Here is a 16,195-nt window from a genome sequence, read left to right as displayed (position 1 = left end):
ACATGCAGGGATGATTGCAGAACCAGTGCTGAAACCTAGGCAGGTCACATGATCAGAATTCCAGACATGCAGAGATGATAGCAGAACCAGTGCTGAAGCCTAGGCAGGTCACATGATCAGAGTTCCAGACATGCAGAGATGAATGCAGAACCAGCCTCTGCTGGAACATAGGAAGGACACATGATCAGGGGCTCTAGACATGACGAGACGATCATAGAAGGCAGAGCAGAAACGCAGGCATCCCACAGCTCAACAGTCATGAGATGCGCGTGCACACCGCTCCAGGGGTCATGAAGCAAAACAGACAAGGCGGACATGACAGACATGGCGAGCATGACAATTTCTAGCTCTGAGACCACTTCCACTACAGGCAACCCACCAGATGGAGACCAAACTTGGAGCCTCCACATTTCAAAAAATTATTCGCACACACCACTAAAGTGGCATCAATTTCCACAGAGTAGAAATAGTATAATGGGTCTCTGACACCCCTTCTACTACAGGCAACTCACCAGACAGAGATCCAACTTGCTGTCTCCACATTTCAAAAAATTATTGGCACACACCAGTAAAGTAGCATCAATTTCTCCAGAGTAGAAATAGTATAATGAGGCTCTGACACCCCTTCCACTACAGGAAAACCACCATATGGAGACCCAATTTGGAGTCTACACATTTCAAAAAAATATTTGCACACAACATTAAAGTGGCATCAATTTCGCCAAAGTAAAAATAGTTTAATGGGGCTCTGACACCCCTTCCACTACAGGCAACCCACCAGATAGAGACCCAACTTCGAGTCTCCACATTTCAAAAAATTATTGGCACACACGACTAAAGTGGCATCAATTTCCACAGATTATAAAAAGTATAATGGTTCTTTGTGACTCCTACCACTATAGGCAACCTAACAGATGGAGACCCAACTTGGAGTCTCCACATTTTAAAAAATTATCTGCACATAACACTAAAGTGGCATCAATTTCCCCAGTGTAGAAATGGCATAATGGTGACCCGAGACCCCTGCCACTCCAGGCAACATACAACAAGGAGACTTGTATAAGAGTCTCCATTTGACAAAAATTTGACTTGTCGTGACTCAGAAGGAAGCAAAAGGCAGAGGAATAGGAGGAATATTAGGTGCTTTTAAAAAAAGAAAGGGAAATTGTAAAAGTAACAGCGGTGGACACACCCACCTTCTGATTGTGGCATCATCAAGGCACTTGTTAGTAACATCAGAAGCAGTAGCAACAGCAGCCACCGAAGCCACGACAAAGGTGTCACAGACTGCAGTAACACAAGCTCAGTGCAGCACACTGAATACTACACCATTGCCTAGTCTTCCCAGTCTACGACTGGGTTGCAAAAGTCATTGGGGATCCATGACTTGTTCATCTTGATGAATGTTAGGCGGTCTATACTTCCAGGGGACAGCCGGATGCGCTTATCCGTAAGGACACCACCAGCAGCGCTGAAGACACGTTCTAAGAGAACGTTGGTTGATGGGTATAAGGCATAACTGGCGAGCTCAGGCATCTCTTCAATTTTTTTTTTTATAATATATTTCTTTATTGAATAAAAATGTAGCAACAATACAGCTAATTGGAACATTTCAAGTAAGAGTGTAGGTGTTAGACAAGCAGTATATTGAGAAGATTAGGAGGCTTGACTAAGAGTCAAACCAAATAGTACACCAAAATTAACAGTAAAACTTTGCATTGGTACAAGGACATGCAGAAATGAGTATATGGATGTCATCAATAATGTATATGAGAAAAAAATAAGTTCCTTTAGAAGCTTTGGTAGGGGCTTGAACAGAAGGGAAAGTGTGAGTGAGGGGGATATAAATGTCTAAGAAGCCAAGATCTGTTGGTCGGAGGGAGCAATTAGGAAAAGGCAGCAGACAGCAGATGGACCAGCCTAAAAGAAAATAGAAGAAATCTGGGGATTTTTAGAGGACTAAGTTTGGGCATATTTTAGCTTTCATGTGGCCCAAGCCTTTATAAAAAAAAAGGGTGTGAATGAGATTCCCAACTGGAGAGCTCCTCCATTCTGTAAATGAGTTTGATTTTTTCGAACCATTCGGCAAGGGGTGGAGGAGATGGATTCTTCCAGTGGGATGAGATTAAATGTTTGGCTGCACTCAATAATAGAGCCAGAGGCCCATGCTTTTTTAGCCTACAATCTGGAGTGGGACAAGAGAGCAATACTTCCTTAGGAGAAAGGCCTCTGGTTATTAACTTTAGGTCTAAAAGCGTTTTGTTCACCCCCTGACCAGAAGTCTTTAAGAAGAGGACAGGTCCAAAAAATATACGACATATTGCCTTTTCCCAAACCGCACCTCCAGCATGACTTTGACTCAATTAATCCAAGATGATGCAGGAACTTGGGTGTTCTATACCATCTTGTGAGGATTTTGTAAGAGTTTTCCTGTAACAAAATTCATCTGGAGAACCCCTTTGAGTTGGCCAGAATCTTATGTACTTCCGAGTCAGATAGCGAGATGCCTAGCTCTTTTTCCCATGAAAGTATGCAGACTGGTGTCAGTGTGCTGGAGGGGGAGATAATATTTTTGTATATTCTGGAGAGCAGCCCGGAGACAGGCATGGGGAGTTTCGTCAGAAATTCGATCCAGGACCAGTTTCTGGTCTTAGTGTATTTAGCATTAAATTGTTTTAAAATTTCAGAGGCGTGAGCTTCTTGTATAAAGTTCTCAGGGTGCGTGCAGGCGTCTTTTGGCCAGATATCTAATAAAGAAACATTTCCCAAGTCCAATTGGGAAATTGCCTGATATGGGATTTGATGCCACATATTGAAAATGTCAGTATAATTGGGGTTGAGAAGATATGGAATGACGCTAGTGGGTATCAAATCATTCCACATGTAGTGGTACGCATTTTTCTCAAAGAAAAGTAGTTCTAGATTATTGTGATTTGGGGATTGATAGGCCTGTGCGAGTTTTAACCATCTATTAATGTGAATGGCTTTATGATAGGAAGTATAGTCTGGAAAGTTTAAGTCCCCAGATAAATTCGGGAGAGTAAGAAATCTATGGGAAAGCCTCGGTTTTTTGAATTTCCAAAAATATTGTGAGATAGTTCTCCTAATGGACGAAAAGAAAGTTTTGGGGAGAGGAATCGGCACCATGGACATTGTGTATAGTATTTTAGGTGTGATATATGTTTTGATTATATTTATTCTTCCCAACCAAGAGAGATACTGGTGATCAAAGGACTTTAGTAGTCCCTCAATTGTTTTAATCAGTTTATCATAATTTTCTTTATAGAGATCTAGAGGATTTTTGGTAAGAAAAAATGTGTCACAGCAGCGGTGACCCGGTCCGTGGCCCTGGGCGCTCAATATCAATGGCGGTGATGTTAATGGTGTTAAAGTTTATTAGAATAGTTCGTGACGCCACCTGTGGTGTTTGGCAAGTAAGATGTTGAGCCAACGCTGCATGCAGATCCGCTGGGACTGATGGTGTGGTGCAGCAAAGATGGTATAGCTCTGCACAGGTGGAGCTGTAGTCCCAGGGCAGTGTAGGTGCAATGGATGAGGAGAGGCGCAGAATGGTATAGATGCTGGTACCCAGGTGTAGTGGTGCGGGAATAACTGGAGGACACCCGAGTATGCGGTTCCAAAGCTTTACTCACTGTTTGCAGTTCACTCAACTGCCTGCCTCCGTACCGTGTTCTCCAGGTCAGGGCTCCAGCCAACCTCCAGGCAGGATAGGATTCTCCCTTCCACACTCCGCCAACATGTACCTTACTGAATGAGTCCTCCAATGCGCCTTTAGATGCGAAGCACTCCAGTACTTAGTTACCCTGGAATGCCTCTCTCTAGGTGTTCCTAGTCTTTACTTGTATGACAGACAGCTGTAGCCTGCTTCGGGGACTCCTCACTGCGTCCCGGCTCTCTATTCAGTTGCTGTTGTGTCCCAAGTCTATGATGGGAGCAAGGCGTTAGTGGCTCACTACTCCTCCGGTGTCTGTTGCCGGACATAAAGATCCAATCAACCTCGGGGACCGGGCCCCGGCCTTTGCGCTCTCTGGATTGGAAGGGTTCTCTATCTTTCTTCAACCACCTTCCCACCGTCCTTCTATTCTCCTTTGTTCCGATCTGTTCTATCTCTCTTATGGAAGGCTAGGTTATCAATCTTATCAGTCTCTTTCTCTGGTCTTTCTCGTGCCAGCAGCCCAGATCACTGGGACCTGCTGCAGCACGTCCTTCAGACACCCATCTTCTCTCTCCAACTAACCAACAACTAACTCTCACTCTTCCCACTCTTTTATATCATCTCACTCCACCCGCCTCCCAGCACATCTCGTGTTATGAAACAGGGTTCCACGAGGGGTGCTCTGCTAACCCCCAGCCTGAAGCTGTTAGGTGGCCCCACTGAACTATCCTGTGTGTGGAATGCAGGTGTGGAGCGTGGTCAGGAGTTCCCACCTTACCTGGATGGTGGGGCACTACACCTTAGGAGAAGGTGCAGTACCTCTGTGGCGACTGAAGCCTCAGGGGCACCACATTATCCCTTCCACATCCTCCTCTTCCTCTGAGATCACAACCTCCTCCCTCAGACTATTCAAAGTGTGCTCCAGCATGTAGGTGACCAGAATAGTGATGCTGATGATGGCATCATCAGCGCTAACCATCTTAGTAGCCATTTCAAAACTGTGCTGAAAGGTACAGAGGTCCTTCATCTTTGCCCACTCTGCAAGCGTAATTTGCTCTTCATCTGTACTGCTTTGGCCCAGGCTATGCAAAATGACATACTGCACCAGGGCTCGTCGCAGCTGCCACAGTCACTGCAACTTGTGCAGAGTGGAATTCCACTGTGTTGCTTATCAACTGGTTAATCCGTAGCCTGAAAAACATCTGCAGAGATGCAAGTCGATGACCCGTGGGGTGCGAACGGTGGAAGTGAGCACATAGCAACTGTGATTTCTGAAGCAGCGCATCCATGCTGGGATAGTGGCAGAGAAATTGCTGTACCACCAGGTTGAGGACGTGAGCCATGCAAGGCACGTGTGTGAGGTTGCCCAAGCATAGGGCCGCCACCAGGTTCACACCGTTATCGCATACTGCCTTCCCTGGCTCCAGGATCAGTGAAGACTGCCATTGATCAAACTGAATGGCTGTCCACAACTTTTGAGCTGTATGACTGTGATCTCCAAGGCATATTAATTTAAACACTGATGATTGCGCTGAGCCCTGACTGTGCAGTATGGAGGTGGGGGGGATTCTCTCTACAGTGATGGAATGTGTATCTTATTAAAAGAGAGGTTGAGGGTGCAGGTGGAGGCCTTAGAGGAGGTGGAGGAGGCAAAAACAGTGGAGGAAGTGTTAGATAAAAAAGTTTGTCCCGCAAGCCTTGAGGATTTCAAGACTTGTGGAACAACCCCATCCCCAACTGTCCCCGCAGCCACCACAGTCACCCAGTGCCCAGTCAGCAAGATGTAAGGCCCCTGGCCAAGCTTGCTCGTCCAAGTGTCAGTGGTGAAATGCACCCTGTCAGATATAGATTTTTTTCAAGTGATGTTGTCTGCAACAGGCACTGGTTTGTTAGAGCAGTAATGGTGACTGGGCAACTGACATTAGGCGACTGCGACGGCCATTAGCTTTCAGAAACTGTCTGTATCCAACAGGCAGAAATGCAGCATTTCCGTGGCCAACAGATTGGAGATGGTGAAGTTCAAGCTCTTAGCTTTGGCATATGTAGGATGAAAAAATCTTTTAATTGACCACAACTGCGGGATCAATGGCTGGCTGCTGTACTGAGAAAGGGTGGATTAAGAAAGATATGATTGATGTGCTCTGTGTCTGAGATCGGTCAAAGCAGCAGACATATCCACTTCCATAACAGCTGACAGGTTCTCAATCACCTCGACTGTAGTGGGTAATTAAGTGGAGGTTCTAAGGCTAGATACCTGTGTGAGAACACTTGCCATGGTGACGGAGGAAGAAAAAGCAGCAAAAGCGGTTGATGGGACAGCTGGTGGTTAGTGAGGCCCGCTAGGCCGCATTTTATCACAGTGAGATTCTCAGACTAACGCATGTTGATGGCGCATGTGCGGATTCATGCATGTAGTAGTCAAATTATTGGAATTTTTGTCTGTACGGAGTCGCCTTTTTATAAAGTTGGCAGATAATGTGAGTTGTAAAGTGCTGCGGAATATGTCGGCGCTATAAAAATAAAATTTATTATTATTATTATTAGTTGGGTCATCCTTTGCAGTCTCAAAAAAGGACCAGGCTAGTCAACCCTTGCCGACTCTGCAAACTGCAGACCTGCAACCGCTGCTAGCCACAGCCAGAATGGGGGCTGAGGATGCAAAGCTTGTAGTGGCTGCCTCTGTATGGGAAGCCGCAATGGAACCCCTTCATCTTCCTCTTCCTCCATCTCCTCTACTGAGCTTCTCAGCTAGTTCAGATAGGCAAATGCAAGCAATAAAGGTCAGGTTAATTTCCCTGCCACCTTCTTAGGTATTAAATAAAGCCAGTTACTGACCTATATTCACAGCATCAAGTCAAGGGAGTATGACACCTTGAAAATAATGTAACACCTTTTAAATAAAGCAACTGGAACTAAAGTGATCACATACTAATAATTATGACACATAGTTATAAAGTATATAAATGCATTAAAAGATGTACAGAGTTAAAGAAGAACACCATTAAGCAGGACCGCAACAGAATCAATGAAAATGCAAAACAGATTTAAAAGATGCAAAGAAATGCTCATCTGCTAGAAGGTTTGATTCCGGTCGCTTCAAACAGATGCACATTTATTTGTATCTTTCGATGACGGCTCTGGCAATAGAAGGGCGGATAAGTTTCACATAACCGTGCAAGTGGACAACGCATGTGCAGGATTACAGCGCCGCAACTGCAGGTCACAGGTCTGCGTGACGTCATGGGAGAAGGGTGCCATTATAACAAAGACAGGAGGTAGTCATTTCTTCCAGGCACCATATGCCTCGGAGCCTGGAAGAAATTATTACCATATAACACTGAAACTGCTTTTCTCAATATCTACACCGCAGCTATGTGGCATACAGGTAAGACTGGTTTAACCCTTCAATTACCTGTATGCCCATAGTAATAGATTACATTTGTCCAGAGGGTGAAAAAATCTTCTTTGACAATTTTCTTGAGGATGCAGCAAGTCAACATTCTGAAAAGCCCTTTGATACAGATATATAATGTACATCAGTGCTGTAGAGTAATGATCACAAATCTTACATACAGTGGGTACGGAAAGTATTCAGACCCCTTTAAATTTTTCACTCTTTGTTTCATTGCAGCCATTTGGTAAATTCAAAAAAGTTCATTTTTTTCTCATTACTGTACACTCTGTACCACATCTTGATTGAAAAAAACAGAAATGTAGACATTTTTGCAAATCTATTAAGAAAGAAAAACTGAAATATCATATGGTCATAAGTATTCAGACCCTTTTCTCAGCATTGAGTACAAGCACCCTTTTGAGGTAGTACAGCCATGAGTCGTCTTGGGAATGATGCAAGTTTTTCACACCTGGATTTGGGGGTCCTCTGCAATACTTTCCTGCAGATCCTCTCCAGTTCTATCAGGTTGGATGGTGGACGTTGGTAGACAGCCATTTTCAGGTCTCTCCAGAGATGCTCAATTGTGTTTAGGTCAGGGCTCTGGCTGGACCAGTCAAGAATGGTCACAGAGTTGTTCTGAAGCCACTCTGTTGTTATTTTAGCCGTGTGCTTATTACTATTATTTATTTATTTATATAGCGCCATTAATTGAATGGTGCTGTACATGAGAAGGGGGTTACATACAAAGTTATAGATATTGTTAACAGTAAATAAATTTACAATGACAGACTGGTACAGAGGGGAGAGGACCCTGTCCTTGCGGACATACATTCTACCAGATAGTGGGGAAGAGACAGAAGATCGGGGGTGCAGCAGCTCTGGTGGTGACGAGGCGGCAGCTCAGGCGGTGGTGAGGCGGCAGAATGGTCATTGTAGGTTGTAAGCTTTCCTGAAAAGATGGGTTTTCAGGTTCTGTTTGAAGGATCCGAGGGTGGTGGATAATGGAACGTGTTGAGGCATGGCATTCCAGAGGATAGGGGATATTCGGGAGAAATCTTGGAGGCGGTTGTGTGAGGAACGAATAAGTGTGGAGGAGCGTAGGAGGTCTTGGGAGGATCGAAGATTAAGTGAGGGAAGATACTGGGAGATTAGTTCAGAGATATAGGGAGGGGAAAGGTTGTGGATGGCTTTGTAGGTCAGTGGTAGTAGTTTGAACTGCATTCGTTGGGGAATTGAGAGCCAATGGAGGGATTTGCAGAGGGGGGAGACAGGGGAGTAGCGAGGTGGATTAGTCGTGCAGCAGAATTGAGGACAGACTGGAGTGGTGCAAGAGAGTTAGCAGGGAGGTCACAGAGGAGAGTAGGGTCATTGTCTTGTTGAAAGGTGAACTTTCGGCCAGGTCTAAGGTCCAGAGCACTCTGGAAGAGGTTTTCATCCAGGATACGTATGTACTTGGCTGCCATTCATGTTTCCTTCAATTGCAACCAGTCATCCTGTCCCTGCAGATGAAAAACCACCCCATAGCATGATGCTGCCATCACCATGTTTCACTGTTGGGATTGTATAGGGAAGATGATGAGCAGTGCCTGTTTTTCTCCACACATACTGCTTAGAATTATCACCAAAAAGTTTTATCGTCGTCTCATCAAACCAGAGAATGTTATTTCTCATAGCCTGGGAGCCCCTCATGTGCTTTTTTTAGCAAACTCAATGCAGGCTTTCATATGTCTTGCACAGGGGAGAGGCTTCTGTCTGGCCACTCTGCCATAAAGGCCCGACTGGTGGAGGGCTGCAGTGATAGTTGACTTTGTAGAATTTTCTCCCATCTCCCTACTGCATCTGTGGAGCTCAGCCACAGTGATCTTGGGGTTCTTCTGGACGGCCTCGTCTAGGAAGACTTCTGGTGGTCCGAAACTTCTTCCATTTATGGATTATGGAGGCCACTGTGCTCTTAGGAACCTTGAGTACTGCAGAAATTCTTTTGTAACCTTGGCCAGATCTGTACCTTGCCAAAATTCTGTCTTTGAGCCCCTTGACCAGTTCCTTTGACCTCGTGATTCTCATTTGGTCTCACATGCACTGTGAGCTCTTATATAGACAGGTGTGTGCCTTTACAAATCAAGTCCTATCAGTTTAATTAAACACAGCTGGACTCCAATGAAGGAGTAGAACCATCTCAAGGAGGATCACAAGGAAATGGACAGCATGTGACTTAAATATGAGTGTCTGAGCAAAGGGTATGAATACTTATGACCATGTGATATTTCAGTTTTTCTTTTTTTAATAAATTTGCAAAAATGTCTACATTTTTGTTTTATTTCAGTCAAGAGTGTACAAAAAAATGAACTTTTTTGAATTTACCAAATGGATGCAATAAAACAAAATGTGAAAAATGTAAAGGGGTCTGAATATTTTCCGAACCCACTGTACATGATTCCACTATCTTTCTTTCATTGCAATAAATCAATGAGAAATTGTACTTCTTAAACCTCACTGACACATCCATGTTTAAACACGTAAGTGAAAAAATGGTACCTATATAATCAGTGCTTTCAATCAGTGTGTCAGTGTACGGCCTGTGTGTCTGTTATAGCCATCAATATGTCATCAGTTTTTTTTTTACATAAATTACAAATCTTCTCAGATGCTTTCCAATGTTAAATACGGACAGCACACAGATGGCACATGGTTGCCATTCGTGTGCTGTACGTGTTTTTCGCAAACCCATAGACTTGTATTGAACCTTTTTAGCCATGATGCCGGAGAAAAACCAACATGTGAATAGCACCATTGATTATATTGGGTATGTGTCTCATCTGTGAAAAGAAAATGGATAGAACATGTACATGCAAAAATGACATCTGAAGAGGCCTTATAGATATGATTGACCTCCACATTAGTGTTGATTAAGCACTGAAATGCTCGAGTGCCCAGTACTTGAATCAAGCATGTTGGACACTTGGACGTGCTCGACTCCAGTAGTGGAAGTGAATGGCAAACTCAAGCACGTTTCCGGAGGAAAAATGATCTCTCTGCACCCAGCTGGCATAATTCAGATAAGTTTCTTATGGGAACCCATGTTCGATCGAATATCGAGCAGTGCCAAGCATGCTCACCCTTCACTTTTCAACACCTAAAGAGAAAGACTGTGAGCAAGGCATTGAGGGTGTTAGTAAAATCATTAATGTAAACTTAGAGAAATGTATTTGTGTGAAAATTTATAGCCTAAAAATGTTCTTACATGTAAAAATATATGAATTATTAACACCATTTGAAGACTAACATATGCTGTCAATGGATAAAACAGCATTTTGAATGTATAGGTAATATTTTGGAATTGTTCCTTTGTTACACATAGTAGCAATTAATTTTCCATATAACAAATATAACAATATCCTTTTTTTTCTCAATTTACCTGAATCTGATTTAACAATTAATTGGAATAAAATCAGTCATTCCTTCAAGCCATGGAAATACATTGATTTTTGGTAAACTTTACTAGACCAGTCAAACATATGAAAAAAAAGATATAATTTATATAAAGCACGTTACCTGTGTTAAACATGTGCAGGTCATCTACAACTTTTCCATGGTTGATTCCACCAAAAACAAAAACATTTTCACCAACAGTGGCCATACTATGGCTCAAGGTCTGAGGAGCAGCTCCAGTTGGTTTTAATTTTTCCCATCTTAAGGTACCTGAAATAATGTAAGGACACTGTTTATATTTTTAATCTTTGTGATCCTTTTTTTTTTCTGGGACAAGAAACAAATAAAAAAGAACTCAGAGCAGAAGACCCCTTGGTTCTTGGCGAGCCATTAGCTGTTAATTCAATCAGGTTTCGCCTTTTATCCTAAAATGTTGATTTAACATTTCCCTCCCAATTCCAATGAGTCAGAAGAAGAATAAATTCACTGCTGCTCACAGCTCTTTAATCTATCAACCCTACCAAATATTCTGGTAGGGTACACACTCTTAGAGTTTGTGTGTACAGCATCTTTTTCAGGCGGATTCTGCCAGTAATCTGTTTGAAAAAGTGTAGCAAAAGCACCCCATAAATGAACATATTGAATGACATAGCTGTGCACTTGTTCCATCTTCAGTCACTTCTTTGGAAAGACTCAAGCAGGTAAAAGGAGTGACATGATCACTCTTTGGGGGGCTTTCTAGCTTTCTACACCTACCGATAGAGTGAAAGTCAATGGTAGTGGAGTCTCTGCATGAGTGAGGGCAGTGCCGCCTCAGGAAAATGTCTGCCAGCACTTTCCTAAAGCAGTTTTGCCTGGGAAAATTTGTCGGATGCACCGGCGTCTAAGTGACGCCATATGCACTTATCCCATGGGTGGGTAACCTCAGGCCCTAGGGCCATCTGCGGTCCTCAAAAGCCTTTTATCCGGCCCCTGGGCAGATTTCCGGAAACTGCAATTCTTGAGCCGGAAGCTGTATTTTGACAGCCGCCAGCCCATTAATTTCTTCTTGCTCTGTGATGACGCACACGCAGTGTCCACTACTGAACACTGAGGTGCGTGCAATAAAAGATTACATCCTGACACCTGTGCTAGCGTCAGGGCGTACTTTGTGGGCGGAGAAAGCACGCGATTTGTACTGCTCCCGAAGGAAGGTATAAATTTCGAAATGGCCCTTGGCACAAAAACAATTCCTCACCCCAGACTTACCTTTCTAGTACAGAATTCTCATTCTTTTCCAGTGGGGAATCCTTCTATCCTCAATCCATTTGGATATAGTTATATTGAAATATAGTAATTAGGCTTTTTTGTAAACTAAATAAATCCAATGACCCCATTAAATGTCAGTAAATATAGAAACAGGTCATTATGTCCAAGAGAATTCTGCATCAGGGCCCTCTAAATAAAACCATTTAATGCTTCTTACCTAGGTCAAACGAGTATATCCCTGGCAAACATTCATCAGAACCTTTGTCATCATGACCTCCAAACAAAAAGATTTTCTTGTTCACAACACTGGAAAAATGAAGACTATCATGAGTGTTCTTGTGAGATTAAACTGTTACCAGAAAGTGGTCTAAAGTGAGCAGTGCAATAATGTAACAAATTATTTAAAAAAAATCTCTCTCTCGTATATATATATTTAATGGATTGGTTACACGTATATACAGTGGGGAAAATAAGTATTTTATACACTGCCGATTTTGCAAATTTTCCCACCTACAAAAAATGGATAAGTCTGTAATTTTTATCGTAGGTACACTTCAACTGTGAGAGTCAGAACATAAAAATATAAACCAGAAAATCACATTGTATGATTTTTAAATAATTAATTTGCATTTTATTGCATGAAGTAAGTATTTGAGCACCTATAAACCAGCAAGAATTCTGTCTCTCAGACCTATTAGTTTTTCTTTAAGAAGCCTACTACTATGCACTCATTACCTGTATTAATTGCACCTGTTTGAACTTGTTACCTGTATAAAAGACACCTGTCCACACACTCAATCAATCACACTCCAACCTCTCCACCACGGCCGAGACCAAAGAGCTGTCTAAGAACACCAGGGACAAAATTGTAGACTAACAGGTCTGCGAGAGTAAGAATTCTTGCTGGTTAGTAGGTGATCAAATACTTATTTCATGCAATAAAATGCAAATTAATTATTTAAAAATCATACAATGTGATTTTCTGCTTTTTTTGTTTGTTTTTTTTAATTCTGTCTCTCAGAGTTGAAGTGTACCTATGATAAAAATTACAGACCTCTCCATTCTTTGTAAGTGGGAAAATTTGTGAAATTGGCAGTGTGTCAAATACTTATTTTCCCCATTGTGTATATATATAATGAATGATATGTTTTTAACTATTTAATACATTATATATTTTCATTACATATAAAGTGTGGCATCTCTTTTTAGGTTATATATTTAATCTTTGTTGCACACAATTAGTATTGGATTTTGTGTAAATTGGTTTTCTGAATAGTGCCAAAGGAAACAACATAAATGGCTTTATAGGTTATGTTGAGACTGCTGGACGTGTGTTTATTAGTGCATATGGATGGTGCTGAAGGAGATTTATTAATGTACTAGCTGAAGAGCCTGGCGCTGCATGGGCATAGTAACTAACTGTGGTTAGTTATAGCAAATTGTAATTATCCTCCATCCCATAGTCCCGTGCCCATATACCCATCATACATATCCACGATCCCATAGGCCCATGCCCATATACCCATCATACATATCCTCCATTCCATAGTCCAGTGCCCATATACCCATCACACATCCTCCATTCCATAGTACCGTGCCCATATACCCATCATACATATCCTCCATCCCATAGTCCTGTGCCCATATACCCATCACACGTCCTCCATTCCATAGTCCCGTGCCCATATACCCATCACACATCCTTCATCCCACAGTCCAGTGCCCATATACCCATCATACATATCCTCCATCCCATAGTCCAATGCCCATATACCCATCACACATCCTCCATCCCATAGTCCCATGCCCATATACCCATCATACATATCCTCCATCCCATAGTCCCGTGCCCATATACCCATCATACATATCCTCCATCCCATAGTCCCGTGCCCATATACCCATCATACATATCCTCCATCCCATAGTCCTGTGCCCATATACCTATCAAACATATCCTCCATCCCATAGTCGAGTGCCCATATACCATCACACATCCTCCATCCCATAGTCCTGTGCCCATATACCCATCATATATATTCGCCATCCCATAGTCGAGTGCCCATATACCCATCACACATCCTTCATCTCATAGTCCCATGCCCATATACCCATCATACATATCCTCCATCCCATAGTCCCGTGCCCATATACCCATCATACATATCCGCCATCCCATAGTCCTTTGCCCATATACCCGTCATACATATCCTCCATCCCATAGTCCAGTGCCCATATACCCATCACACATCCTCCCACATCCTCCATCTCATAGTCAACCATTATGACATCATAATGAGCGGCGGGGCTTGCAACCTATGATGACATCAGCATCGCCATGGCAACCATTTTGACATCATAATGAGGGGCGGGGCTTGATACACACACTTTTTCCCCATTATGTAGATGGGGCAAAATTGTTTGGTGAATTGGAACGCGCGGGGTTAAAATTTCGCCTCACTACATAGCCTAGGACACTCTCGGGGTCCAGACGTGTGACTGTGCCAAATTTTGTGGCTGCAGCTGCTACGGTGCGGATGCCAATCCCGGACATACACACACACACATACACACACACACACACACACACACACACATACACACACACAAATACATACATACATACACACACTTGAGCTTTATATATTAGATATGAAATGATGCACAAAAATTACTAAACGAATATTTTTTGTCTCCTTTCTCTTTCCCTCCCTTTATGTTTTCTTTCTCTTTCCCGTTTCCTTCTGTTGAAATACGTAATGCGAGGTTTAAATAATGGTTGATTTAAATGTAAGAAATAACTATGTAGATATACATGTGGGGTTATTGGAAAAAAATAACAATATTAGATACACTAAGATTTTAACAGCGTAAATGTGATATATATAATCAAGAAGTTTGTATATTTCAATTTATATGTAAATAGTACCTCCGAGTCACCAGGACGGTGCATTGGAGTGATTACAGTTCAGTATGCTGCGACTGTGGCTGTAATTATGCCCAGAGACTTTGCCCAATGACAACTTGCTTGCGTGTAAGCGCAGAGCGAGCTGTCACTCGGTGCCTGAAAGGTGACAAAATCAATTCCCTGCACCACCCTGGTGAGTCGGAGAGAGCTATTCTACCGAAGTTATTCTGTGATTAAAACTTAATTTACTCTGTGTAGCCGCACTTCAAGCAAGTAGGCTATATAGGGGTATTAACGCTATTTACCGTCAGTTTAACTCTATATCTTCAAGTAAGTAACTTTTCTGGTGGTCAGGGTCCCTTTAAATAAAGACTATGAAATAAAGAAAAACACAATCTGTTCGACGAGTTGAATCTAATACTTACAAAATGTCATGGCCTTCTCGAGGGGATGGTATGTGGCCGGTGTGTGGGATTAGTTCCCATGTTACATCATTAGGAGTTACTGTGGAATAAATAATTTGAACCAATTGCAACAAATTTAATTTTTCTTATGATATAATGAATTTTAAAAGACTTTCAGTGTGTTTATCATTCTTGAGATTCAAAATGAAAAGACATTACAACTAGTGATGGGCAGACACGTGGATGTTTGGGTCCGTCAGATTAGGTCGACCATTTAAAAAAAAATTGGTTCAGGTGCCAGAAGGGTACCTGAACTCGAACCCGAATCCGAACCCCATTCAAATGAATAGGGGGGGGCCCAAACTGTGTGACAGCACGAGGAACACCGGCTTTGATCGGCGGTAAGTTCGCTATCGCCTGTCAGGGGGCTGCGGTTCCCACACTGTCACACAGATGAAAGCGTCTGAGCTATCACAGTTGTCAGCTGAAGAGAGTACTACTCTCATCATAGTTCACCTGGTTTTGCTAATAACAGCGAAAGCAGGCGTTCGCTGATGAGAGTTTTCATCAACTGGCCCCTGTGCAATAAATAAATAAAAATTAAAAAATGGCATGGGGACCCCTCTATTTATATTGTCCGATTATCAAACAGAGAGAGGTCCACGAGCTGTATTTTTTAATTATTTAAAAGAGAGTGGGAAGTGTTTCTTTCAAATAAGGGAGTCTGTGTTTTCATTTCAATTAAAGGGAATCTGTCACCTCATTTTGGCCTATAAGCTGCGGCCACAGCCATCAGGGGCTAATCTACGGCATTGCAATGCTGTAGATAAGCCCTGGATATAACCTGAAAGATAAGAAAAACGAGTTAGATTATACTCACTTGGGGCGTGGTCTGGCGCCTCCCATCTTCTAGTGATGATGTCCTCCTTCTTACTTATGCCACGGCTCCTGCGCAGGCATACTTTATCTGCCCTTTTGAGGGCAGAGTAAAGTACTGCAGTGCGCAGGCGCCGGACCTCTCTGACCTTTCCCTGCACACTGCAGTACTTTACTCTGCCCTCAACAGGGCAGAGCAGTACACTTGAGCCGCGGCAGAAGTAAGAAGGAGGACGTCATTGCTAGAAGATGGGAGGCGC

The 16,195-nt window shown here is 42.8% G+C and overlaps 1 protein-coding gene across 1 annotated transcript in view; it reads right to left on the bottom strand.

Annotated features, from left to right (window-relative positions):
* The window catches only part of LOC141089047 (kelch domain-containing protein 1-like), a 210,138-nt gene that overhangs the window by 150,409 nt on the left and 43,534 nt on the right, over positions 1-16,195 (bottom strand). The window contains exons 5-7 of the mRNA XM_073575317.1: positions 15,081-15,159; positions 11,965-12,053; positions 10,623-10,769 (exon numbers count right to left, since the gene is read on the bottom strand). Coding sequence (XP_073431418.1) covers positions 10,623-10,769; positions 11,965-12,053; positions 15,081-15,159 — 315 coding nt within the window. The remainder of the gene's footprint in view (positions 1-10,622; positions 10,770-11,964; positions 12,054-15,080; positions 15,160-16,195) is intronic.

Source organism: Dendrobates tinctorius, unplaced genomic scaffold (genome assembly GCF_039654945.1).
Source record: "Dendrobates tinctorius isolate UK_male_01 unplaced genomic scaffold, ASM3965494v1 ptg000044l, whole genome shotgun sequence".
Taxonomy (NCBI): Eukaryota; Metazoa; Chordata; class Amphibia; order Anura; family Dendrobatidae; genus Dendrobates; species Dendrobates tinctorius.
This window is presented reverse-complemented; position numbering and strand designations above follow the sequence as displayed.